Raw genomic sequence first — 26838 nt, 5'->3', positions numbered from 1 at the left:
GGCGGAAACTTCTGCCAGCTTCCAGTAGCTTCCGCCCACGACTCAGTTGGGCGGAGCTTTCCCTGGAAGTCACTTCCGCTAAACCCCGCCCCTCGTTCCCTTTTTGGCCACTTCCGGCATCAGGCCCCGCCTGTTCCTTGTGGCCCCGCCCCCTTCCCCCCGCCCCGGGCCGGCTACCCGGCCCCGCGGCGCCGCTTCCGGTGCGGGCCCCGCCCCGGCTGTGGCCCCCGGCTGCGGAGAACTCCGAAACGCAGCTGCCGCGCTGGGGCCTGAGTGACCGCCTCCTGCGCCGCCGGCGGACCCGGAGCGCCCCGCACAGGTAAGCCGCGCGGGGTCCGTCTCCCTCAGCCTCGGCAGGAGCGGGTGCTGTGGCAGGTGGAGGAGACGGAGGAGTAGAAGGGAAGGCAGGTGTGTAGCGGCAGACGTGAAGGCGCGGGCCGGCGGAGCACTGGGGGCCGCGGAGGAAAAGTGAGAGCGCTGGGAGGAGCCCAGAAGCGCCCTCGCCCATTAGGGTGATTTGAGATAAAGGGATGGGAAGAGTGAGGGGCCCCTGGGAACGGAGAGAGCAAAGATAAGGTGACGTTGGGAAGATCTAAGAAGAGCCAGCGGATTGGCTTGGGGGTGGAGGGGGGCTTGGTAGAGGTAAAAGGGATAGAGTTGGGTTGGGGGGATGTAAAGAATGGCGGGGTGATGGATGTATGGGATTAAAGGGGGCTGGCAGAGGGATCTGGCAGCTAAGGTAGAAGGAATGGTGGGCGAGGCGGGCTTCAAAGCTGCAAGGAGTCCGTTGCGCCCGTCTTGCAGGTCCGGGAACTTTAGGCGAAATGGGGGAGGGGGCCGTGTGAAGGGATGGAGTGGTTTAGATTTTTGAGACTTAAGTTTTCTAAAAGTAGGTAGGTGGTATTGTTTTTTGGATCTAGTAGCTGCTTAGGGTCAGGGGGAAGATGGGCTCTTTGGAGGAGGGTGTGCGCATCGAGTTGTAGAACTGAGTCATCTCAGTCTTCCTAAAGAGGCTGTGAGATACCCCCCACCCCCCCTCTCGGCTGGGGACAGCATACAGAGAAGATGGTGCCACAAGAGGAGAAACAGTTGTTCGATGACTGGCAGGACTTGTTTGAAAAATTATCCCGCTTGTGATCGATTGATGTTGTAATGTTATAAGGAGAACGAAAATGATCACCGAATTCTTTGCTTTGCCTTATGCTTTTGTTTACTTTTATTTGATGCAGATTGTTTTTATTTTAAATGAACACTTTTGGCAACTAGATTTAATGTGGGTGTTAACTTTTTCATGCTTTGTTACGCTATAAAAAGGACTATAGCAGAATGAAAGTATTGCTGCAGGCATAACTCACACTTTCTAAAGTGCAAAGAGAGGAAGTAGAGGCAGTAAGAGGCAAATTGGAATTTGAATTTTTCACCGAATGCAAAAGACAAACGAAGTGCTTCTAAGATTAAACAGAAAATGAAAATTTTTTAAATTTCTTTTTTTGCCTAGCTTTAAAAGTTGTACCTTTTCAATCTGTTAAAAAAAAACCAAAACAAACATAAATCCAAGCAGTGGTTTTGCTAGGGGTGTGATTACTTCCCCGTGAGATTTTGAAGATGCTAAGACATTTAGGTTTCTTTCTTTTTTTAAAAAATCTTTCTGCTCAATCCTTAAACAGTGGAACAGTGCATTTATCAAATTTATCAAGTCCCAACCTGTGCACTGCTGCTGCTTCTTTCATGTGATGATAGCACTGTACACCATGTTGCAAGTCCTGTTCACCTAAAATTTGCCCATGCATAGTAATCCATTCAGTTGCGGAGACTTGCTGAGGAAACATAACTCAAGTGAGGTTTGCTGGGGGTGGGGGCCTGAAAAGGAGGAAGGGAAGAGGGGGGCTGGTTAGAGGAGGAGAGGGTGTGAAAGGGGTGTGTGTTTGGAGACTGATTGGTAAGAATGCTGATAAACCTGCCCCCAGAATACTTTTGGCCTGAAAGCCTTTCCTTTTTGTATTTGTCATAGAATGTCATAGAAGTGAATCAGAAAGAAAGGGGATGTGAAGAGATTTACTAGACTGTTTTTAAAAAAGAAGATTTTTTAAAAAATTAAAATTTAAAAAAAAAAGAGCTTTGACTTGTTTAGACGATATTGATACCTGTTTCCAATTAATTAAAGCTTAAAAATCTCCAGAGGAATCCCTCCCTCCCCTGTTTGTTTTTGAGTTGATGATTGCAATTTGAAACTCGTGCCTCCTTTCGTGTTTCATTCTTTCATGTTGTTGAAATTGGATTCTTTTTGATGCTATAATGTCCAGTTAGCATTGGCTAAGCCCACTCAAAAAGCAGGCTGGCCATTTATTCTGGAAAATTTTTAAAGTTTAAATCCAAGGGGAGTTTGCTAGGTTCTGCTTTTCTATGAGAAAAGTCTTTGTGTCTGCCTGATAATTCTGTCTTGCTTTGATGGTAATATCTTTCTCTGATGGGCCTGGGAACATAAGCAATAGTCTCTTTCTTGTAGGCAGGCCCTTCTTTTCCTTTTTTATTGTGGTTTTCCTACTCACAACCTCTGTACCGTGCAAACCCAGTTGCTTTTTCAGTAATAAACAGATTAGTGTTTGATAATGTTGAGGAAGAGAATTAGAACACAGATGTTTGCAGACTTCATGTCATCTAGGTTTACTTTGTTTTAAACCCACCAGTTGTCCAGCTCTACTGAGATTCATCCCATATGCTTCTCTTAAATCCTGTTCCTCTTCCTCACACTTTTTCTTACCCACCCACCCCAAACTCCTGCTGCTCAGGTTTACGGGCACATGTTTAATGTTCAGAACTCATGCCCTTTACTGGAGCAGAGAAAACGTCTTTTTTCCCCCTGAATTATTTGTTTATTTATTTTTGGCTGTGCTGGGTTATCGTTGCTACACTTTCTCTAGTTGCGGTGTGCGGGCTTCTCATTATGGTGGCTTCTCTTATTGCAGAGCACAGGCTCTCCGGCACACGAACTTCAGTAGTTGTGGCACGTGGGCTCAGCAGTACAGGCTCAGTAGTTGCGGCACACAGGCTTAGTTTCTCTGAGGCATGTGGGATCTTCCCAGACCAGGGATCGAACCCTGGTCTCCAGCCTTGGCATGCAGATTCTTTACCACTGAGCCACCAGGGAAGCCCAGAAAACCTTTTTATACCTGTTTTACATCTTTTTTTTTTTTTCCCCTTTCTTTCTCCATCTGTGTGGTTTCTATGAATCACATAAAGGTTTAGACCCAGTGTGCCTGTCGGGCTGTGCCCAGGTTCGGAGCCATGCCAGTTTGTGGGTGAAATTCAAGGCAGTGATGGAGCCACTGCGCCCTCAGCAGAAGCAGCCGCCGCCACCGCCGCCGCCGCCGCCACCCCACCTGGCTCCCCTGCAGATGGATGCCAGAGAGAAGCAGGGGCAGCAGATGAGAGAAACCCCGTTCTTGTACGCCCAGAAGCTGGTCACACAGCAGACTCACCTTTCTGCCACACCTGGGAGGCCTTCGGGCAGCCCTGCCCTGGGTCCCTCAGCCAGAGTTCCACCAGCCACCACGGTGGCCCGAGTTTTTGAACGGAGCAAGGTGAACTCAGAGCCTGAGGAAGAGGAAGGAGGTTTGGAAGGTGAGGATGGGGATGATGAAGTTGCAGAGGTGGCTGAGAAAGAGACCCAGGCTGCTTCAAAATTTTTTCATGTGCAGAAGGTGGCTCGCCAAGACCCCAGAGCAGCCCCCTTACCTGGTCTGCTCCCAGCGCCAGGGCTCGCACCCCATGGACAGCAAGCTAAAGAAGACCATACCAAAGATGCTTCTAAGACCTCCGCTTCAGTCTCCACGGCAGGGCAGCCGGGCTGGAATCTGGATGAGCAGCTCAAGCAGGTCAGTCTTTTCTGCTTGGGGGCTTATTTGTTCCCCCAAAAGGCTAGTCAGGGAGGGGTGCTGGACTGCCAGGGTCTGTGCCAGGCTGTGTCTTCTCAGCCTCCTTCAGTGACCAGCAGCCTAGACAGGGATAAACCTTGCGTTTTCCCCTCATAGTTGTTTTCTTGATTAGAGCAATGAAGTGGTAAGTTACTCCTAATATAGAGAGTTCCAAGTTTAATGGGAGAGATTGTCAATACAGTCTTTTTTTGGGGGGAGGGGGTTGAGGAAGAATGAGGTTGCAACAGTGTTATGAGGGATATCTAAAAATGAGATGTATGACTCCAATTTCAGTTTTTCTAGTAGTAGTATGATAAGAGAACTGTCTTGCCTAAGATAGTGTCTTAGCCCCAGGCTAACCCAGGATCGAGTTTTTTAAGGACAATTTTGTTGTTTTGCTGCTAAATGTGGCTGATGGGAAGCTGTTACATTGTGTATATTTTCCAGCAAAGAGCCTTATAGACATGATTTCATCTCACCCTTATTTTACCTCCTTTGAAACATGGAAGGGTAGACCTCACAATTTTCTTTTTATTTACTTATTTTGCTGTGCTGCTCGGCTTGCAGGATCTTAGTTCCCCAGCTAGGGATTGAACTCAGGCCAGGCACTGAAAGCCCTTAGTCCTAACCACTGGACCACCAGGGAGGCTCTCACAGTTCTCTTTTTAGCCAAGGAAAGCTTCAGTGATTCCTACACAAGGCAGAGCTTGAGGGTCATCTAAGGAGAGCTCCAGAATAGTTTTAAAAAATGTAGACTCCAGGGTCCTAATAAATTAATTCAGGAGGTGGAGCCTAAGGAATCTGTGCTTTCTTTGCCTTCTGCTGCTTGTCTTCCTGACTTGCCACGCTCCTTTTCTTCACCCAAAGAATGGGAGTGATGATCAGTTCTTCCAGGCCAAGTGACTTGGTGTGAAGGCAGGGAGTTCATAATAAACCGGGTAATATTTGGGTACTCCCTGTAAGCACATATACTTCTTTTTTTTCCGTAAAAAATATTTACTTATTTATTTATTTGGCCTTGCCGGCTCTTAGTTGAGGCATATGGGGTTTTTAGTTGCAGCATGTGAACTCTTAGTTGCCGTATGCGGGATCTAATTCCCTGACCAGGGATGGAACCTAGGCCCTCTGTGTTGGGAGCTCAGAGTCTTGGCCCCTGGACCTCCAGGGAAGTGTGCAGCATATATACTTCTTGTGGTCCAGTGATGCTGTTTAGAAATCAGTTGTGAAGAGCTGTGGATTTACACAGAGCAACCAAGCAGCCTTATGAGAAAGTCCTTTGTAGGCTGAAAAATGAGCATCTTTGTATCCAGGAGCCTTACCTATGCAGTTGATCTGAGCTTTACAGTAGCAGTGTTTGCAGTAGGTTCCAGAGCCAGCAAAGTGGGTTCAAATACCATCTCTTCCATCTGTTACCCTTGTGATCTCTTAGTAGGGCTCCTAATTCCTTTGAGCCCTCTGTGAAATAAAAATACCGAAGCATACCTCCAAGGATGTTGTGAGGATTAGCAGAACTAGCTCACGGTGGTAGTAGTGCCCCAGGCGCTCTTTCATGCACACAGTGCCATCCTCCACTGCAGCTCCACAGACACGCTCAGAAGCAGGGGAGACCCCGAGAAGCGCAGAGGTTTCCCCTCTGATCACCAGGAAGGTGGTGGCAGAGCTCGGACTAGGATCAGAGAGTCCTAGCTTCCCCTACAGCAGCGGCCTGGCTGCCAGCCCAGACCCGCCTCCCGGCTGATTGCTTTGGTTTAGCAAAACATCTGTGACTTGCCGGCAGCCCCCGAACTGCTGTGTGGTTGGCAGAGTTCCACGCCGGCCGCTGAGTCAGCTCCTAGCGGGAGCCCGCCCTGACAGCACTAGGAAAGTTCAGGCCCGAGGCGGCTGGGCTGCCCCTGCCTTGGCAGCTGGCCAGCCTCTGCGTGTGTGCGGTCGTTCCTAGAAAGTGCAGCCTCGTGCGAGGAACAAGTGCAGCTCCAGTGCCTGTCTGTCTTCAGGAAGTGCAGCAGGTGTTGAGGTCAAGCCATGAGAGCCTTGAAAAAAGACACTCTGCAGAAGTGGCATGTGGGTACACACACGTGTGCGCCGTGGCCCGCACCCAGCTCCGGTTCTCAATAGCATCAGTCCCGTGCCTGTGCAGCTCAGGGCTCAGGAGGCTGGCTGTTGGCTTCTGAAACCCTCTGAGTTCATTTTAAATTTCTAAGGCATGCTCACTAATTATAGACTGCCTGACAGAGCACTTGCCAGAATGTTTTTAAATGCCAGTGTGTGTGTGCGTTTAGTCACTCAGTTGTGTCTGACTCTTTGCGACCCCATGGACTGTAGCCCACCAGGCTCCTCTCTCCATGGGAATTCTCCAGGCAGGAAAACTGGAGTGGGTTGCCATGCCCTCCTACAGGGAATCTTCCCAACCCAGGGATCGAACCTGGGTCTCCCTGGGTTCTCATTGCAGGCAGATTTTTTACCATCTGAGCCACATAGCTGAGGCCTAATCTTTCACCCTAAATTTACCCTCCCCCTGAGTTTGGAGATCAGGAGCTAGGTTAGGGGCTCACGAGGTAAGAATGACTTTAAACTTAAGATGTGCATCTTCTTTTCTCCTTTCGAATTTAAATTTTCAAGATTGATTTGCTCTTTGCCCTCCCTTTGTCTAATCCTGCTTCTGAAAGTGGTAGTTAATGTGCTTGGGGATTTTAAAAACTTTTTAGTTATGCTTTGGAAAGGGGACTAAAAAAATGATATGCCTAGGGAGAGCCTGTAGAAACTATTACAAACTAAGACTAGCTTTTTAAAAGTTTATTATTATTATTGAAAGTCTTGTTTATTATGCATTTAACTTCTAGAGAGCAGAAAAAGATCTTATTAATGTGTGACAGTGTCCATTCTGTTCTTTCACACAACAGACTTAACAGAAGCTTCTGGGGTCAGGCCCATACTCCGGGGGCTAAGGCCTCTGCTTCTCCCTTGAAGAGCCTTCCAACTAGGTTCAGCAGAGGCAGTGTGGAAACTTCAAGGGGGATTGAGTCTTGGGTTGTGACAATTTTACTCTGTCCTGAGTCAGTTAAAGCCCAACTGCCCAATCTGAGCTCTGCTGCAGATATTTTAAAAGTTTTGTATCTTGGTATTCATATACCAAGATAAAGTTGATTTTGTCTGCAGCATAGCTAACAGGAAATCAACAGGAAAACTCAAAAGTATTTTAGAAGATTTAGGGGTGCTGTGGGGGTCTACAGCAGGCATCTGCCAACCGCAAAGCAAAATTTGAAAAGTTTAAGGGCTCCACAGTTTATCTTTTGTTTCTGAAATCATTTTATAGCCTGTAAAATCAAAATTATTTGATGTTGTCTCCTTGAAGAAACTCTTAGAAAATAATTCATTCTTAAGGAAGGCCTGGACTGTTAGAGAGTGGTATTCTCTGACACCAGAGTGATGGGAAGATGGATGATGCCATTGAACCAAGCTTCTAAAACCCATCAGATTTCATTGGGCAGAGTAAGTAATCGTAAAACAAAGCAACAAAGAGCTGAGTGTCCCTTCTCTCAAGGGAGATCAATAGAACCCTATAACATAGAACCAGCTAGGAGTGTTGCTGACCCATTAGGGGTGGTCCTCTGTCCTTCTGGAAAGAGAGCAGTTCGGGCAGTACAAGCTTTGTCTTGAGCCCCTATTAGTAAAGCCAAGTTTTCCAGAAGGGCATAGATTCCTTCCTGTGGAATAGGAAGCTGAGTGATGGCTTGATAGGCACATGGGAACCAGAGAACATGTCTGATTTTCTGTGTACTGTGGCAGTCTCTTTGTTACTGAGTGTGAGGAGGAGGAAAGTTGATTGACTGCTTGGTCTCCAGAATCCACTACCAAGAGTTCCTCTGAGCAGTGAGGTGTGTTCTCTTGGGCTTAGCCTACTCCTCTGGGTTCATACTGCTTGTCTTTGAAATATTCAATGCTTTTAATTTAAGGTTGTGCAAACTATTGCCTGAAAATAAATAAGATCATTAGCTTTGTCCACTTTCTTTGTAGGTCTACTTTGCATGCCCTTAGCTTCTGTATTCATGGTGGAATCCATTTAGATCAGTGTTACTCAAATGGAGACTCTCTCCTCACCCCCTCCCGCTCCTAGGGGGTGTTTGGCAGTGTTGGGAGATACGTTCAGTTGTCATGACCGGGGCAGGTGGAGTTACACTGCTGGCACAGAGTGTGTAGCGGCCAGGGATACTGCCAAACCTCCAATGCCCAGGACGATCCCCCACAACAGAGAATAACCTGGGCCCAAATGTCAGCAGTGCCAAGGTTGAGAAACCCTGCTCTAGATTGTGTAATTAGAAGGTGAACAGAGACACTCTGCTTTCATCAGACACTGCCTGAGATGCTTCCTTTGTGTCTTGATCTTGGTAACTGAAGTGTTTGGCAACCTGGAGTTTTCTTCACTTCTGTTTTCAATATCCGTGTTGAGTTTGTATCTTCTGCCATCATCATGTGGGTGAACAGACTGTCCATTACTTGGAAAAGGATTGGGACCTACAACTTTGTGCTCTGTCAGTGCGTTCTTCCAGCCCAATGCTTCATGGTATCTAAAATGTCAGTGTTGATTTGTGAGAGAACTTGGTTGCCCTTCTAGATATGAACCCCAAAAGGTCAAGGCATAAATACTCAGCAACCTTGTTATGTATTAAGAGATGCGATATTAACTCAGCATTGGTTTTAGAACCTAAAGTTGTGGGTTTAGATGCTGTCTCCACCGCTTGCTATAGCGCTCGGGATGGATGCCCTCTCCTACTATTCTGAACCCATGCTTCCATCTTTCCCAGAGGATGATAATCCTCTCTTGCCATCCTCAGGGAACAATTTTAAAGATATTACAAAGGCGGAAGAAGAGAATATGAATGTGAAAAATCTTCCTAAAATGTGTGCCATGATGCAAAGTTTAGGTTGAATTGTCAGTAGCGCCTAAATGCTTTTTGAAGCTGTCACTTTTCAGTTTTTACTACCTTTGTAGGGGTAAGATGTTGCATAAATCTTAGTGCTCTAAAACTGTGACCAAACTCTAGTATTCTGGGGCTCTCTGAAGCATTTCAGGATTATGTGAGCTAAAGCCATTGCATTTTTGAAGCTGCTTCTTTCCATGTTAAAATGGGGATATTTCTCCTTTAGGTAAAAGTAAGCTTTATGTTGAATTCTTATAAATACTTGGTTAGGGACTTAACGACTCATCCCTTCATGTGTGTCTCCACTCCCATCCCTTCCTAATTTTCAGGACTTGTTCCATCAGCGAGCCCATTTCCCTGACTCTTTAAGTCTCCTTTAATCAGTAAATCTGCCCAATTCAGTTGCTACCAAGGAAGGCGAAGTCACTTTTTATCTCTTTAATTTTTGTTTACTTATCTTTTGACTGTGCGGGGTGGCTTGTGGAATCTTAGTTCCCCAACCGGGGATCACACACAGGCCTCAGCAGTGAAAGTACAGAATCCTAACCACTGGACTGCCAGGGAATTCCAGAGAAGTCTCCTTCCAGCACGTTGTGTAGTCCAGACAGTTCCCCCGCTTGCCATAACGAAACTTCTCGGAGGAATGGTTTGTACGGCTTACGTCACCTTGTACTCACTCCTCAACACACTTCAGTCTGGACTGTGTCTCTTGTGTATGTATCCCTGAAGCTCCTCTTGGCAAGGCCTCCCAGGGATCACCATGTTACTAAGCCCTGCCTGCCCTCACCTCCTGTGATTTCTCTCCAGTATTCAATAGAATTCAGTGGGCTCCTCTCCTTGAAACGTTTTCTTTTTTGCTTACTGTAGCCCCATCCGTTGGTTTATTTTCTGTGATCTCTTTCTTTTCTGTCTAAACCTCTAGAACTCCCAAGTTCCCCAGGGCTTAGTTTTAAACCCTCTTCTCTATATGCTTCCCCTGGGCACTTTCTTTCACTTTCATGACTTTAAATACTATCCACAAGCCATTGAGTCCAATGTATATTGTTTGAGCCCATGTTTCCATTCTGTGGTCAGTGGATGTTTTATTAGATGTTTTATTGGCACCTCAAGTTTAATGCATATAACTCTTACTTTCTAACCTACTCCCCCACGATTGTTTCCTCCTTTATTTTCCTTCACTATAAAGGGCATTTCTACCCACTTGGTCATTCAGAAACCTTAGCGCTGACTGTCTTTGTGTACCTCCTACTCTGTCACTGCATCTGGTGATGTCCATCACCAGGTCTTGTCAGTTCTCTCATCTAAATATCTGGAATCTTGCCGCTTCTTTCCTCCACCATCACCTGCTTAATCCCAGCTACTTACTGCTAGAGCCATCAACAAGTTTGTGTGTCTTCCCTCCCCCAGTCTAATTCTCCACACAGCAGCTAGAGTGATGTCTAAAAACCAAATCAGATTATGTCACTCTTTTAATGCCCTTCGAGTTTTTTGGCAGTTGCTGTAGTTGTAAAAGCCAGGACCTGCATAATCTGATCCTGCCTGCTTCTCCAGCCTTATTTTTGCCAATATCCTGACCTATCACTGTACTCCAGCCACCCTGGCCTTTGCATATGCTGGTTTTTCTGCCTAAAATGCTCCTGCCCAGCCTTCCGTTTTCACTTTAAATGTCACTTTCTCGGAGGCACTATTAGTGTGGGTCATGTTATACCTCGGAGATATGGCAGATTTGGTTGTGAATATCACTGTGCAATAAAGTCACATGAATGTTTTGGTTTCCCGGTGCCTGTAAAAGTTGTGTTTACATTTTACTGTAGTGTGCTGCACTGCTAAGTGTGTGGTAGCATTATGTCTAGAAAAACAGTGTACATACCTTAATTTAAAAATGCTTTATTGATTAGAAACCATTATCTGAGCCTTTAGCAAACTGTAACCTTTTTGCAATATAACATCAAAGATCACTCATCACAGATCACCATAACAAATGTAACAGTGATGAAAAAATTTTTAATATTTTGAGAACTACCAAAATGTGACCGAGAAGACGTGAAGTGAGCAAAGGCTGTTGGGAAATGGCACCAATGGATGTGTTCAACTTGGGGTTCTCACAGACCTTCAGTTTGTAAAAAAAAAAAAAAAAGAAATGCAGTATCAGCAAAGCGCAGTAAAGCTGAGCACAATAAAATTAGGTTTGCCTGTATTGGCTATAATTGAACATTGTGCTTTTATATTTGTGTGGTTTATTTGTTTGATGTCTGATTCCTGTACTCAGTGGTAAGCTCCAAGAGGATGGGGATGTGTTCTGCTTATCTCTTGTGTCCTAGCACCAGCAGAATAATAGTAGATATTATTATGTGCTGCATAAATATTTGTTTCTTCTACTTTCTTTTAATTTGCTCTGTTTTTTTATGTGAATAGCACCGTTTCATTTCTTTTTAAAAAAATACTATTTTTTAGAGCAGTTTTAGTCTCACAGCAAAATTGAGCAGAAAGTACAGTGATTTTTCATATACTCCCTGCCCCTACACATGCCCACCATGCACCAGAGTGCTGCATCTGTTACAGTTGATGAACCAACAGTGACACATCATTATCACCCAAAGTCCATCGTTTTACACTAGGGTTCACTCTTGTTGCACGTTCTGTGGGTTTTGACAAACATGTGACGTGAATCCACCGTTACAGTAACAAACAGAATAGTTCTGCTGCCCCCCGAATCCTCTGTGCTCCACCTATTCATTCCAGCCTTTTCAGATTGACTTCTTTCACTTAGTATTAATAGCATGCATTTAAGTTTTCTCCATGTCTTTTCATGGCTTGGGAGCTCCTTTCTTTTTAGCACCAAATAATATTCCATTTTCTGGATGGACGAAGTTGATCCATTCATCTACTGAAGGACATCATGGTTGCTTCTAAGTTTTGTCATGTATGAATGAAGCTACCATAAACATCTGTGTGTAGGTTTTTGGTAGACAGAAGTTTTGAACCCGTTTATATTAACAACAAGGAGCATGATTGCTGGATTGTGTTGAAAGAATGTGTTTAATTTGAAACTGCCAAACTGTCTTCCAAGAGTGGCTGTACCCTTTTGCGTTCCTACCAGTAGTGAATGAGAATTCCTGTTCTTCCACATCCTTATCAGCATGTGTTAGTATCAGTGTTGGGGATTTTTTTTAATTGATGTTTTCATTGAGATGATTGTATATTCACATGCAGTTCTAAGAAATAATTTAGAGAGATCGTATACACTTTGTCCAATTTCCCCCAATGGTAACATTTCATAAAACTGTAGTATATGTTGACAGTCTGGATCTTGACATTGGTGAGATCCACTGATCTTATTTAGATTTCCTAAATTTTACCTGTACTCTGTGTGTCTGTCCTGCTTTTTAACCCTATTTCATTATGTGTTTAACACATCTTCTGAAATTCTTGTTACTTAACAAAAATGCTTTTGAATCTGCTGATTTCTCTCAAGGTTGGCCTTTGCTGTATCCCACAAGTTTTGATGTGCAGTGCTTCCATTGGTTGGTACAAAATTTCGTTTGTGATTGCTTCTTTAACCTGTAGGTTTTTCAAAAGTTTTATTTTTGTTTATGAATATGTTTTTATCTTTTAAAAATATATTATTTGATAACATTTAATTAAGCTCTAACCATTAGTGTTAGAGAACTGGTGTACTGTCAATTTTCTGGAACTCGTTATGATGTCCTTTGTGTTGACCTTATATATGATCAGTTTTTATAAATTCTTCATGTGTGCTTGGAAAGAATGTGTACTGTTTATTTGATAGACATGGGGTTGTATATCTGTCTGTTGGATCAAGCTTTTGAATTGTGTTATTCATGTCTTTCTTATTCTTACTAAGTTGTGTTTGTGTGATCACTTTCAGAAAGAGGTGAATTAAAATAATCCAGTGCAAGACTGGCTTTCTTTTGGTTAGTATCTTGAGACCACATGTAAAAGACTTAAAAGTCTCTGTCTTTTTTATTAGGTTAATTTAATCCATGTAGTTAGTGAAAGTGAAAGCCACTTATGTCCCACTTTTTGCAACCTAGTCCAGGATACTGGCGTGGGTAACCTTTCCCTTCTCTCAGGGATCTTCCCAACCCAGGGATCAAACCCAGGTCTCTTGCATTGCAGGCGGATTCTTTACTAACTGAGCTATTGGGGAAGCCATGTAGTTATTAGGACTGGTGATGCATGTTTACCTATTTCTGCCTTCTATCTTTGAATTTCCAGTTTAACTTTTACTTTGATTCTTGTTTTTTCCTTTTCTATCTTTTGTTCATTTGATTGAATTTTCTTTAATCAATCTTTTTCTCTTTTACTGGCTTAGAAATTATGCTTTTTTTTTTTTTAAACCTCACCATTACTTTTTGCATGACATTCTTTCCCTTTGACTGTCTTCTTCCCTTATGGTTCAGCTGGTAAAGAATCTGCCTGCAGTGCCGGAGACATGGGTTCAATCCCTGGGATGAGAAGATCCCCTGGAAGGGGAAAGGTTACCCACTCCAGTATTCTGTCCTGGAGAATCCCATGGGGTGGCAGAGAGTTGGAAACGACTGAGCGACTTTCACTTTCATCCTTTCCTTGTTTAGTAACTCTATATACAGTAAACTCAGTCTTGGTACTGAAAAAATTTCTTTTAGATATATGTCTTTCTTTATCTTGCCTCTATTCCTGTACCATTGTTCATAGCTTTAGATTCTAGAGTGACCGTTATTTGCCTTAACACTTTGAGGATATGGTCCCATTTATCTCCTAGTAACTATTTTTGCTATTGAGAAGTCTATTGTCAGTTTAACTGTCACCTTTGTGAATCTTTTTTCCCTCTTTTTTAGCTTCAAAATTTTTTCTGACTCTGCTGTTTTGCATTTGTATTATATTAGTGTTCTGGATTTGAACGTATTTTTATTTACCCCACCTGGGCCTTAATCTGCTCCTTCAACTTGATGTTTCCTTCCCACCTTGGCTCCTCTTTTTCCTTGACTACCATTCTACTAGAAGTATTTGAACCTTCTGTTTAGCCTTCCTAGTAGCTTTTCTTTTATAACCTCATCTCTTTCTGTCTTTCTCCTGCATTCTGGAATATTTTCACATTCTGTTTTCCAGTGTCTGATTCTCTCTTCAGCTCTGTCTATACTACTTAACCAAAAAAATGGTTATCTTAATACTGTGTTTTAATTTCTGTTCTCTTTTTTTGGTTTAAAAAAAACTGCCTCTTTTTAACATATGGTTTCTATTTCTTCCTTTAGCTCTTTGAACTTCTTTAACTTTTAAAAAACTTTTTATTATGGACTTGTTAAAAACTTTTTATTATGAGAATTTCATATATACAAAAGAAGAAAATGGTAGTGAACCACCTGTGTCCTTTGCCCAGCTTTCAGCAGTTACCAGCATTCTGCCATTCTTTCAGCATGCTTGTTTTAAAGATGCTTTTAGATCATTATTATTATCTCTAATTCTCGGAATGCAAGTTCTCCTTTTGTCATGTCACTCTCCCCTCTGATGGTTTATTTCCTCTTGCAGTGGTTTGTTTTTGTTTTTCAATGTAAGCCTATTTTGAGTTGGGATTAGTTTCCATGGGATTCCCATGTGTTTTGGATTATGGAAGCATTCTGAAGGGGAGTTTTGTTTTCTCCTCTGCTGGGGTCCTACAAGTTTAGCTGATTGCCATTGGTTTGGGGTGTGTGTATTTGGAGTCTACATCTGTACCTCTACATCCATACTCAATCAGACACGACTGGGCAGCTTACACTCGCTCTGTACCTGGTGAGAGCCTGAGTTTCCATCTTCTTAGGAACCCTCCTTTTCCATGAGGCCCCTGGAAGATGGCAAGGTTCCTTGCTGCTTTTCCAGGTTGGCGGGCAGTTTTTTAGGCTCCAGTTCATGGCGGGGGTGGGAGAATGGTGTGGAAGTGTACTCCTTCCTGGCCTCTAGCTTTATGAATTTATCTCAGCTCTGGTTCCTGGCATGCAGGGGGCCTGTAGCCTGGACTCTTCTCCCTTAGAGGTGATTAAATCCCCAGTCCTCAGCCCTCTGCTTTTAAGAACTGTATCTGGGTGCTTTCTCCCTTGAGTCCTTCAGCTTCGGCACTTGCTCACTAGTCTCTCTGATTCCTCCCTTTTTGTTTATGACACAGTGGACTCCGCTTTCCCTCTTGGTTTCAAGCTTAGCTGTATGTGTAAGGGGTGTGGAATGTTAAATTTTATCTAACATTTCTAGTGAGGTTTTTCTTTAGAGACAAGAAGGTGGTACATCAGTTTGCTCTACATCAGATTATTCTCACTCACGATTTTGTTTGCTACTTTGGTTTTTCACTGGTTTTTAATCACTTCAACTTTTTTACCTCTTCTGTGCTGGGTGTTTGCCTTATTTCAGTGAGTTGTGTGAAGTAGGCCCTGATAGTCGCCCCCCTTTACATGTTTGTTTTATTTTGCAGGTGAGAAGAGAAGGGTGAAATGGGCTAGTTGTGGTCTCAGAGTTGGGCTGTAAACACAGGTGGTCCAACTTCTGCCTCCATGCCTCTCCTCTTAATATGCCAGAGAGAGCAGGGCAAACATAATCTTTTCTCAGTTGTTTCATTAGCTAAAAGTAACTATATTTCCTGATTTTCCAAGTAATTCAGACACATTTTAGAAAATATGAAAATTTGTAAGGAAGGGACTTCCCTGGTAGTCCAGTGGCTAAGACTCCATACTCCCAATGCAGGGGGTTCTGGTTCAATCCCAGGTTGGAAAACTAGATCCCACATGACGCAGTTAAGACCCAGCACAGCCAAATAAATAAATATTTATAAAAAAATTTGTATGGCAGAGGCCATCACAGTATTATAATTAATCCTCCAATTAAATAAGTAAATCTTTAAAAATTCGTAAAGAAGAAAATATAATCAACCACATAACTTCAGTATAAATGTAAACTTTTTTTGTATTTGTGTGCTTTTTTTAAATGCCTGTAACAGGCATTTTCTTTACCTTCTGAGCCACCCGGGAAGCCCTGTAACAGGCATTTTTTTGTTGTAGTTTTATTTTTGTGTTCAGCTTTTATTACCTAATAGCCCATGAGCAATTTTTATAATTAAAATTTATTTTAAAGTGTTGTTTTAAAAGTTATATTATTATAAAAGATATCACAGAAGTTATATTAACTCATAATTTTTAAGATACAGAAACACATAAAGTAAAAGTCAGCCTGACCTTCCACAGGTCATTGTTCTATACCTTTTCAGAGTATTTTCTCTTCACAAATACATTTACTTGTTTTTAATAGATATAGGAGTTTTACAACTTAGTTTTTTACTCAGTATTATGACTATCTTTTCACGCATGTTTATAAATATCTATTTGTTAGTGTTTTTATAATCATATCTCAGCATTATTGAAGTAATGTTGAATAGATGCTCATGAAAAATAAAAACAATATAGAAAAATACAGTAAAAATGTATAGTTTTTAAAAATATAGTGTCTGGTTGCCTACCTTACTGTCTCCCAACCGATCCTCCTATCCCAAAGGAGGCCACAGTTAGCAATGAATCCGCTTCTATAACTGTTCCTGTGTATTTACCTATTTAGTGTGTGACCACAGAATGTGTGAGAGTATATGTGTTTAGTATAAATACAGACTGTGTTTGTAGACGCTGTTTGACCCTTTGCCCTTCTGTCTGTATTGCTGTGGTAGGCTAGATTAAATATTCTAGAAGTTAGAATCTGCTCAGTCTGCAGGTATATGTATATGACTGTCTTTTCATATGTTTACTTGCCTGTTGTATTTGTGCTGTGACTTACCCTGCCTTTGCTCATTTTTCTTTTTTTTTTTTTAACCTGTGAAAAACACAGGATTTACTCTGACACACTTCTAAGTCTATATTTCATATTAGCAGCTCTAAGCTGAGTGTTTTACAGCAGAGCTTTGGAACTTTTCCATCTTGCATGACAAACTTATACCCATTAAGCTTCCCATTTCTTAACCTCCCACCCCCACCCCAGGCCCTGGTAACCACCATTCTACTTTTTTCCTTTCTTTTCTTGAAATTTATTCATTTTACTTATTTGGCTGTGCCACGTCATAGTTGCAGCATGAGGGATCTTTAATTGCAGCATGTGAACTTTTAGTTGTGGTATCTAGTTCCCTGACCAGGAATCAAACCTGGGCTGTCTGCATTGGGAGCACAGAGTCTTAACCACTGGACCACCAAGGAAGTCCCCACCATTCTACTTTCTTCTTCACTGAGTTTACCTTAGATACTGCATACAAATGGAATCACACAGTATTTGTCCTTCTATGAGTGGTTTATTTCACTTTCTTTATTTATGCTTATTTACATTTTGGTTGAAATGATTTTTTTTGTGCATGGTGTAAAATAAGAATCCATTTCTTGAATGTGGATATCCAGTTTTCCCAACACTATTTGTTGAAGGGACTGTCCTTTCCCCGTTGTGTATTCTTGGCATCCTGTCAAAAATCAGTTGATCATATGTGCATGGGTTTATTTTTGGGCTCTGCATTCTGTTCTCTTGGTCTATATGTCTGTCTTTATGCTAGTACCATACTATTTTATTACTGTAGCTTTGTAATATGTTTTGTAATCAGGATGTCTGAGTCCTCAGCTTTGTTTGTCTTTCTCAGGATTGTTTTAGCTATTGGGGTCCTTTGTGGTTCCAAAGAATTTTAGAATTGTTTTTTCTTTTTCTATTAATATATGCCCTTGGGATTTTGGTCAGGGTTGCATTAAATATGTAGATCACTTTTGGGTAGCATGGACATTCTACAATATTAAGTTCTTCCAATCCATGAACACAGGATGTATTTCCGTTTATCTGTATCTCCTTTATTTTCATTCAGTAATGTTTTGTAGTTTTCAGTGTACAAATCTTTAATCTCTTTAGTAAGATTCATTTTAGGTATTTTGTTGTGTGATCATTTGCAAAAGTAAATGAGATTGCTTTTCTTAATTTCTTTCTCAGGTTGTTAATGTACAGAAACAACTGATTTTTGTATGTTGATTGTGTATCCTATAACTTTGTAGAATTCATTTATTAGCTCTAACCGTTTATTAGTGTGTTGTATGTGTGGAATCTTTAAAGGTTTCTATTGATTCATATAAGTGCATGTCATCTGCCAACAGAGGTAATGTTATTTTTTTCCTTTCCAGTTTGGATGCCTGTTTACTTCTTTTTCTTGCCTAATTGTTCTGGTTAGGGCTTCCAGTACTATGTTGAATAGAAGTGGTAAGAGTATGCATCGTTGCCTTGTTCCTGATCTTAGAGAAAGAGCTGTTAGTTTTTCATCATTGAGCAGGATGTTAGCTAGAGACTTGTCATATATGGCCTTTAAAATGTTGAAACCATTCCTTCTTTTCCTAGTTGAGTATTTTTATCATGGAAGGGTGTTAAATTGTGTCAGTTTCTTTTTCTGCATCTGTTGAGATAATCATGTGATTTTTATCCTTTGTTCAGTTAAAGTGGAATAGCACATTGATTAATTTTTGGTATGTTGAGTCATCCTTGCATTCCAGGGATCAATCCTACTTGATCATGCTGTGTGATCCTTTTAATGTGCTCTCGAATATGGTTTGCTAGTAGTTTATTAAGGATTTTACATCTATATTCATCGGATAGTTTTGTTGCAGTACCTTTTTCTGGCTTTGGTATCAGGGTAGTACTGGCCTCATAAAATGAATTTAGAAGTATTCCCTCCTCTTCAATTTTTCGGAAGAGTTTGGGAAGGATTGATGTTTTAATTCTCTAAATGTTTGGTAGATTTTACTTGTAAGGCTGTCCCTTCCAGGGCTTTTCTTTGTTGTGAGGTTTTTGATTACTGATTCAGTCTCCTTACTAATTATAGGTCTCTTCAGATTTTCTGTTTCTTCATGATTTAGTCTTGGTACATTGTAAGTTTCTGGGAAGGTATCCATTTCTTCTAGATTATCCAGTTTGTTTGCATATTATCATTCACGGTAGGCTCTTATAATCCTTTTTATTTCGGTGGCATTGTTGTGATGTCTGCTGTTTCATTTCTGAATATGTCTTCTCTTTTTTTCTTAATTTAACTGAAAAGGTTTGTCAATTTTGTTTATCTTTAAGAAAAAAAAAACCCGTTAGTTTCGTTGATGTCTTTCTGTTCTCCGTTTTGTTTATTTCTGCCCTAATCTTTATTATTTCCTTCCTTCTGCTAACTTTGGGCTGAGTTTGTTCTTCTTTTTCTGGCTCCTTGAAGTATAGTTAGGTTGTTTGTTTGACATCTTTCTTACTTTTTAATGTAGATGTTTGTTACAGCTATAAACTTCTCTCCTAGTACTGCTGTTGCTGCATTCCATGAGTTTTGGTATGTTGTATTTATGTTGCCTTTACTTGTTTTTTTCTATTCTGTTATCTTTTCTTACTGATCTGTAGTAGCTCTTTTGCATAGACCCTTGTCTTTGTGTTTCAAGTGTTTTTCTCAGTTGTTGGCTTTTCAGCTTAATTATAGTTCTTTCATCGAGTAGTTTAAATTTTTGATGTTGCTAAACCTAATTGACTTTTCCCTTTATGATTTCTGTTATACTTAAAAAGGCCCTCCCATCTCCCAAGATTATAAAATATATATATGTTGTTATTTTATGGTTGCATTTTTATATGTGTATCTTAACTCCACCTAGAATTAATGGAAAGGATGTGAAGTAGGGATTGAACTCTTTTAAAAAGCTGTGTTAAATGGCTGCACAATGTTCTGTCATATGGAGAGAACTTTCACATGTTCCCTGTTCCCTCACTGTCACGCTTCTGTAGTTTTTTATTATAAATAAAGATATACCGTATTTTTAGTTGCTGCTTTTAGGTAGATTCATAGAACAGAACTGCACAGTCAGAAGGAGACTGAGAAAGCAAGGCAGTTACCAGCAGGGACTTGAAGGTGCACGGCCTGCATTAGTTTCTCAACTCCACACTCTTGGATCACTTGGCAGCCTTCTTCAAGTCACTTACTTCCTCATGTCTTCCTTGTGCCTTGGTTTTCTCATTTGAAAAATAAGGATAGTAATAGTACCTACCTCAGAGCATTGTGCTGAGGTTTAAATGTTTAATGCACATAAAACACTGGAATAGGGCCTGGGTAAGCAGTTATTGCTGCTGCTGTTTTTATTGACATAGGCATTTTGAGGCAAGTGACTTTCAGAAAAGGTGCTGGTGTTTTAATATTTTCCTATGGGAATCTAGGAGATCCCATTGCCCCAATCTTATCACTGAATCTTATCACTGAATGTTATCATTTTTTAAAGCTTGTCTAATTGAATGTATGAACAAACTTCTTTTTTGCTGGCCGGGGATGGAGGGGGGAACTACAGTCTCTTCTGTTATCTTCCTGAATTTTAAATTGTTCTCTCTAAAAATGGCTTATATTGCCTTTTAGTTCCCTTTTATGGAGTTGTCCTTTAAAACTGGAAGTTCACCTGCTTTTCAGTATGTGATTCCTTCCCTGCGCCCCCCGCCCCCGCGCCAAATTCATCACTTAGCCCATAGTAACTCTCCGAAGTTCATTCCTTTGGCTTCTTTTTCAGGTCCTGACGTTCATTTGAGCTCCCTCTATCCGCCAGGCCCTGTGCCAGGGGCACAGGCCTCTCAGAGGAGTAAGTTACCGCCTGTGTGAGAGAGACTCGCCCTGGCAGAGGGGGCAGGCAGCACGGGGGCGGCCGGCACCGGAGTTGGAATGTGTGCCCCACGGTGCCATCCGCGCGTGCAGCGGGTGGGAGTGGGCTGGGAGAAGCCAGGAGAAGCCCTCAGGTTGCCCGTGGGGCTGACTTCTAAACATAATGCAGCTCTTCTGCCTGAGGAGACTTGCTCTGTAGAATCCCAAACTTGAAGGAAGTTGGTTTTTTTTTAACTTTATGAAATAATTCATCATAGCATTTTTTAAAAAAATTTGTTCTTTACATTTAAAATATGTAGTTTGAAAAAAAAAACTGCAAAACCTTTCTGAAGCACTGACTCCGGGCCGCTTTCTTGACCTCTTCGGGTCTCAGGTGAGGTGGTGTCCGGCTTCCTGAGCTCTGCTGTGCAAAGGGATGTCAGCAGCCGTTATGGATGGTCAGGTGGTTGGTAGCCAACAGGGTGAATAAGCTGTGCTGCCAACTCAAATACTGCAGACAAAAGGAGCTGGAACTTTCCTGTGGGGCGCTCAGACTTAGCCTTGTCTGGGCCACTTCACTCTTTAGCATAGAGGTGTCCTCATCCCCAAGAGTGCATTGGAGTTTTTCTTCCTCCTTTTTGTGGGAACACCCCTTTTCTGGGCAGTCTTTTTGATTATGGCATGAAAGTGTGATTATATGCCTAGATGGAAAAGAAGGACTGCAACCCTCTCTCCCTTCCTCCACCCTTCCCCCTTTCTGCTGCTCAATCAGAAAAAGGGTCCCTTGGCTCTTTTTCCAAGTCACCGAGTTTGAATTGACCTTTGTTGCTAGTAAGAACGTGGGGGAGCACTTTCTGGTTCCTGCTAAAGTTACCTGATGGCGGAAGGTGTGCATCTGATAATTATAACGCTAGTGCTTCCAAGGCCTGAGCCTTTGAGCTAAGAGCAGTAATCCTGATCTTATCAGTAGGGTTTTGTAGTCCAACAGTGTTGCTTCTAACAGTATCTGTTTTACTTCCTGGGGCTCCCCTCTCCTTTCAGGATTCTCCTATAATCCTGCCCATTACCCCTTTGTGCATGTCTCATTACCCCTTGGGATCAGTTAAAACTGGTGGGAGGGCAGAAGTGTTTTTTCTTTTCTTCCTCTGGAGATCTGGGAATTGGACATTTAACATTACAACATTATCCATTTGTCCAGTAGTAGATAGTCACAAGTGTTACGCGTAATACCTACAGAGACACAGGCATAGCAAAGAAAAGGTAGGTCATGTGCTGCTTATTTAAAAAAAAGAACAGTACTAACAGCAGTATTCAGCTGGAATACTTTTGTTACACTTTATATTTCAGTTACTAACTGATATCCTTGAGCTTGGGATCAGCCCTTTGAAGACTACCCATGGAGCTGACTGTGAGGTTCAGGTCCCAGGAATTTGCCCAGATCTGAAGGTGGGAGGGATTCAGAATCTATTAGGTATAGAGTAGGCAGAAAAGAAACACATTACTGTTGTGTTGCTTTCAGAGAACACTCAAGAATCTCTGTAAAGCTGTAGTGTGTGTGATGGCGTCTAAGGACAGCTTCTTAGAGGTTTCAGAATATGGGGAGCTTAAATGAAGAGCTAGTAACTTAGCCTCTGCTTTAAACCTGAAGGAAAGGGTTAACTCTTGCCTTGGGGAAGAGTGAGAAATGGGAACTAAAATTGCTTTGGACATCTGAGCTGTGCTTTAATAAGATATTCCAGGTGGTCAAGGAGTAATCCTAAAATAGCCTAGATACTTAATTGCTTTTAAAGTCAGGCGCTCCTGTCTCTGGGGAGGCACAGCTCTAAGGAATGCAGTGCTGGCTCCTAAGGTCTTAGAGGCGTGGTCTGGTTGGGCTTTTTTTTTTTTTTTCTTTTTACCCCTTCTTCTTCTTCCAAATCCCCAGTGAAAAAGCCCAAGGTACCTTTCTTGGGTCAGGAGACGCTGGTTAAATGTCTCTCTTCTCAATGGAAGTTTGGCAATAAGCCTTTGGCTCCTGCTGCTGCCAGCTGCTATATCCTGGCTTCCTCCAGGGCTGTTGGATTGTTCTTGTCACCTGTAACAAACCCCCAGAGACAGTGGACTGTTTTCATTAGTGCTCCAAGGCGTCCTGCTTGATCCCCCTGCCCAGCGTCTCTCTGTTTTCATTGGAACTGACTTTTCTCACATTAAGATTCAGATTCATCCTTCTCGTCCTGTTTCATCCCCTCCGTCCAGCCCTAGTTGGTTCTCTGACTTGGCTGCTCTCGGGACAGTCATTTCTCCCTGGTTCTGCTGCTCTCCCAGACTCCCAGTGTGGCCAGCCCCAGCGCCGGCTTTCCCTCTCAGATTTTCACTGCTGTTTATGAAAGTAATGTGTTGGCCTTGTGAGTCATTACCAAGAAACACTAAAAATACGTTTTATTAAGTGAAGAGTCATACTGCTGTCTTACCTGAAACACTAAATATTGTGATTGTGTCAGTTCATTAAATTATTCAATAATTTTAGTGCAGTCTGAATTTTCTTTGTTTCGGGGATGGGTGGGGAGGAGAAGCAAGTGTTGGGTCATGACAGATGATTCAGATGTTAATCTAGAGAAAATACACAGTTTTTAAAATCATCTCGCTCGCTCTCTCTCCATTAGACTCTAACCTCCAAGAAGTCAGAGGTTCTTATCTGTCTTGTTCTCTTCCCCTCAGAACCTTTCACAGTATCTCATATATCCTGGTGATCCAGTGTTCATATGTGAATGAATATAATGAAAAAATTGGAAAGTGAAAATCTCCCGTAATTTCAGTCCGATTAGATGCCTACAGACATTTGTATGTGTATATCATGCATTTTCCAACAAAAATGGATCATTAAAATCAGCTAAAGCACTGATTTAATCATTATTTTTCTGTTCAGAAAACATCCATGGCCTCCCAGCTCTTCACATTTCGGAGCTTAAATTTCCTCCTGGTATTCAAGGCATCTCACAGCCTCTTTCCACCTTAACTATTCAGACTTGCATCCTCCCTGCCAAAACATGCCTTGTTTATCCCCCACTCCATGCTCATTGAGACTGCAAACCTCTCAGCCCTTTCTTCCAGGCCAGCTTCATCTACACCTCTGAGCCGCCTCCTTCCTTCCAGCTCCCTGGCACTTCGTGTTTGGGTACTTGGGCTCGCTCTGTCTATTAAATGCTGCGTGTGTTTAGCTTGTTTTTCCAGCTCTGTGGTAGAAGACCGGTGTGGGAACCACTCTGGGGGAAGTGGTGGTTCTCTCAGCAGCCTGCACAGCTCTCTTAAGTGGGGCAGGTGCTCAGGAAAGCGGCGCTGAGTCAATGTCGCAGGCTCTTTGCTTCTCCTAGGGGCCCCACCTCATGTATTCCCCACCATGACATACCAGACCGACAGTCCTCTGGGGACAGGAAGCAGCCCACGTCCTGAGAAGGCCCGCTCCATTACTGGGCCGTTCTGATTGTTGGGAAAGTCTTTCTTGTAATCAACCTGAAATCTTCTCCCGGTTAACTTCTGCTTGGTGACTCTAGTTCTGCCCTCTGGGGCTTTAGAGGGAAAAGGGGAAAAAAAAGACAAGCGCGCTTCCTCTTCCACAAGGCAGCCTTTTCGATTTTCAAGGATGATGAATATATTTCCCCTTCCAGGGTTGAGGTGTTGACGAGGCACTATTTAAATTTTGAGTGGCAGTTAGACTAGACTCTGATTGGTTATTTTTTTCAAGGCCTAGGTGCCATATTCTTTCAGTCCCCTTAGAGCAATCCCCACCTCTCTCTCGAGAGGAAAGTGGGTGGCTGCTCTTGGTCAGGACGTTCTGTTTGGAAGGTAGTGGTAAAAGCTGAGCTGTTCTTACTCTGGTACCCTCAGTGGTCCCAGGTAAGTCTCCTGCGCAAATGCTGTGGGAGGGCTGGTTTTGTTTGGCTGCACCTGCCAGATGAAACCAATGAGAAGAATTAGGGAGTAAAAGAATCTCCCGTTGATAGAGCCGCCCAGGGCCAAGCAAGACCTGGCATTTGTAGGCATTCTGCGTACAGAGAACATTATTCTTCATTTCCTCCCTCCCTGAAGTCCCACCTTGACTGTTCTTTGTACCCACGAGGCAGTGTGGTGGTGTACCAGAGAGACAGGCAGACCTGGGCTTCAATGCTGATGCTGCCACTGGGAAGCTCTGAGACTGCAGGCAAGGTAACTAACTTGGTCTGTGAGCCAAATAACCCCCATGTCCAAATAACCCCCTCTCCTTTGTGGAATTAAGGGAGAAACCGCTTGGTTAGCTCCAGGTCCGGCCCCGGTTACACAGAAGATGTGTGGACACTAGCTTCCTGCTCTGCTTTCTTCTTTCTCCAGCTTTCTTTCACAACCAATTTTGAGAGATTTATAGGCAAAACACTCTGTGGCCTCCCTGGGGGAAATGAGCTGAATGTGGGTCTGGTAGGGAAAGCTAGCCTTAGGTGGGTATTTGGGAACAAACTGTCAGTTTCCTGTGAGCTCCTGGTGAGATCAAAGCCGGTAAAGTGAGCCCTCAAGTAGGGGAGGCTGAGAAGGTCGTAAATGGCACCAGCGGCCACTCTGGCTACTGTTGCTTCCGCACGTTTCTGGGCTGTTGAATCCTGACTGCCTGCTGCCCACAGGGAACAAAGCCTCTTCCCCGGCTGCTCAACTGCATGTGGCGACCCTTCAACTGAAATGGTTTACTTGGGGACCCCTCTTTATCTTTATTGAGCTGACTCTTCAGGGGTATATTTTCTCCACATTTGCTTCTACCATTCCCTGTGTTCCTCCACCGCTAGCTGCTGTCAGCCACATTCTACGTTCAAGAAATTCAGTCATTTCTGAGCTGAAAATTTCCCAGCAGCCACACCCATACCCTGTTGATAGGTAGAAACCTCCTGTACATAAACTTGAAGTGCACAAGCGAGCTGTGTTTTGCAGCCGTTGAACAGAGTTAAGAACCAAGAAAATAACTTCTGAAACCTGTAATCCTCCTAATGAAAGGAGGAGGGGAAGACAGGAGCTGTGGGGTTGGAGGTTCGCCTCCCTGTCTCTCAGCAGATGAGTCAGGGCTTTTTATGTGCTGGGGGCCAGGGATACCCTGACAGGATGCTTACAGACTGCGCACAGGCAGGGGCGTAATAACCAGAACACGAGGCGACACTGCCCAGAGGAGAATGACTGTGGGCAGAGGCTTCCCAGAGCCAGACCAGACCGTGAAGGACAGGCAGGGCTTAGGAAGTACCCTCACCTCAGCCAGAAAATCCTGTGAATCAAGGTGGAAGTTTAACTGTCTCAAGACAGAGCAATGCAGAGAGAGTGGATGTGTCCCCATCAGCCCCAACTGAATATTTTCAATTATATAATGGTCCAGTTTTGCCTTGGACAAAATAAAACACCTCCACTCCCAGGCAGCTCTTTTCCTGTGTTTCCTTTAAACACTAATGGACATTCCTATCTGAGGAATGGGTCAAACAGGGGATTGCTCCTAAGAATGTAGTATCCTGTTTCTGCCCTGTTCTGACAAGCCTCCTTGTCCTCTCTGGTCACCATCCTAGTGCATTTCAGGGTAAAATCACAGCTCAAAGCAGATTTTGAACCTGAGTGGTTCTTGGTGGGCCATGACTAATCCACAGCCTGACTGTCCCGGTGCTTGGACTGTCCTGTGACTCGGGCAGAGCTGGTGAAAACCAGCAGTCACGACGTCTCCATCCTGCAAGGCCTTCTCCTCTGTTCCCAGAGCCAAACCCTCACACTCAGGTGTTTATTTTCACACATAGTCACACCGCTGGTGGCACTGGCACTGGCATGCTTGTTTTTACACTCCCTTCCTGCTGCGGAAAGCCCTGTCTGAGATTCTAGGCTGTGGATTCCTTCCTCTCCACCCAGCTGAGTGTTAAATAGCTTCTGAGTGAGCATTCAGAGCGCCTCGAGGTTACTGTGATTAGCAAAAAAAGAAACTGTTTTTCCCTCTCTCTTGGTGACTGATAGAGAAAGAATCCTCCTGTGAGCAGAGTCAGCTTCACATCTCTAGCTAGAGAGTTGGGAATTGAGCTGCCACGGTAAACAGCTGACATAACAGAAGCTGCAATGATCCCCCATTAAATGTCTTTCAGCTGATAGGGGCTCCCGGGATAATTGACTTTCCAGCAGGAATTACTGGCTCAAACGAAATCACTGGGCATTAGGGTGACCTGCTGCAGCCTTTGAAAGGGGACCGTAACTCTGTCTGGTTTTGCTGACCTGACAGGCATAATTCATCTTGATTATTCATTGTGCTAGTTGCCACCAGATGACACCAGGTTTCTGTTGACTGTAATTACAGCGTGGGTTTTAGCTTTTTTTTTTTTTTGAAACAGTGTTCCACTCGGTTGTTGGCCTCCCTGAGCTGAAGGTGCTGTAGGAAGGTTTC

The 26838-nt window shown here is 43.1% G+C and overlaps 1 protein-coding gene and 1 non-coding gene across 3 annotated transcripts in view; one reads left to right on the top strand and one right to left on the bottom strand.

Moving 5' to 3' along the window:
• Nucleotides 1–208: 208 nt before the first annotated feature.
• Nucleotides 209–26838, top strand: part of ARID3B (AT-rich interaction domain 3B) — a 48539-nt gene continuing 21909 nt past the window's right edge. For both annotated transcript variants that reach the window (XR_010659184.1, XM_065906799.1), the window contains exons 1-2: nucleotides 209–319; nucleotides 3241–3875. Coding sequence is in view for 1 of the 2 variants with exons in the window: in XM_065906799.1 (XP_065762871.1) it covers nucleotides 3318–3875 (558 nt within the window). In the remaining variant the exon portion in view is untranslated. The remainder of the gene's footprint in view (nucleotides 320–3240; nucleotides 3876–26838) is intronic.
• TRNAG-CCC (transfer RNA glycine (anticodon CCC)) lies at nucleotides 16962–17034 on the bottom strand. Its single transcript has one exon. It is a non-coding gene; the product is annotated as a tRNA-Gly (tRNA).

The sequence above is a fragment of the Muntiacus reevesi genome, chromosome 15, assembly GCF_963930625.1.
Source record: "Muntiacus reevesi chromosome 15, mMunRee1.1, whole genome shotgun sequence".
NCBI classification, from domain to species: domain Eukaryota; kingdom Metazoa; phylum Chordata; class Mammalia; order Artiodactyla; family Cervidae; genus Muntiacus; species Muntiacus reevesi.
This window is presented reverse-complemented; position numbering and strand designations above follow the sequence as displayed.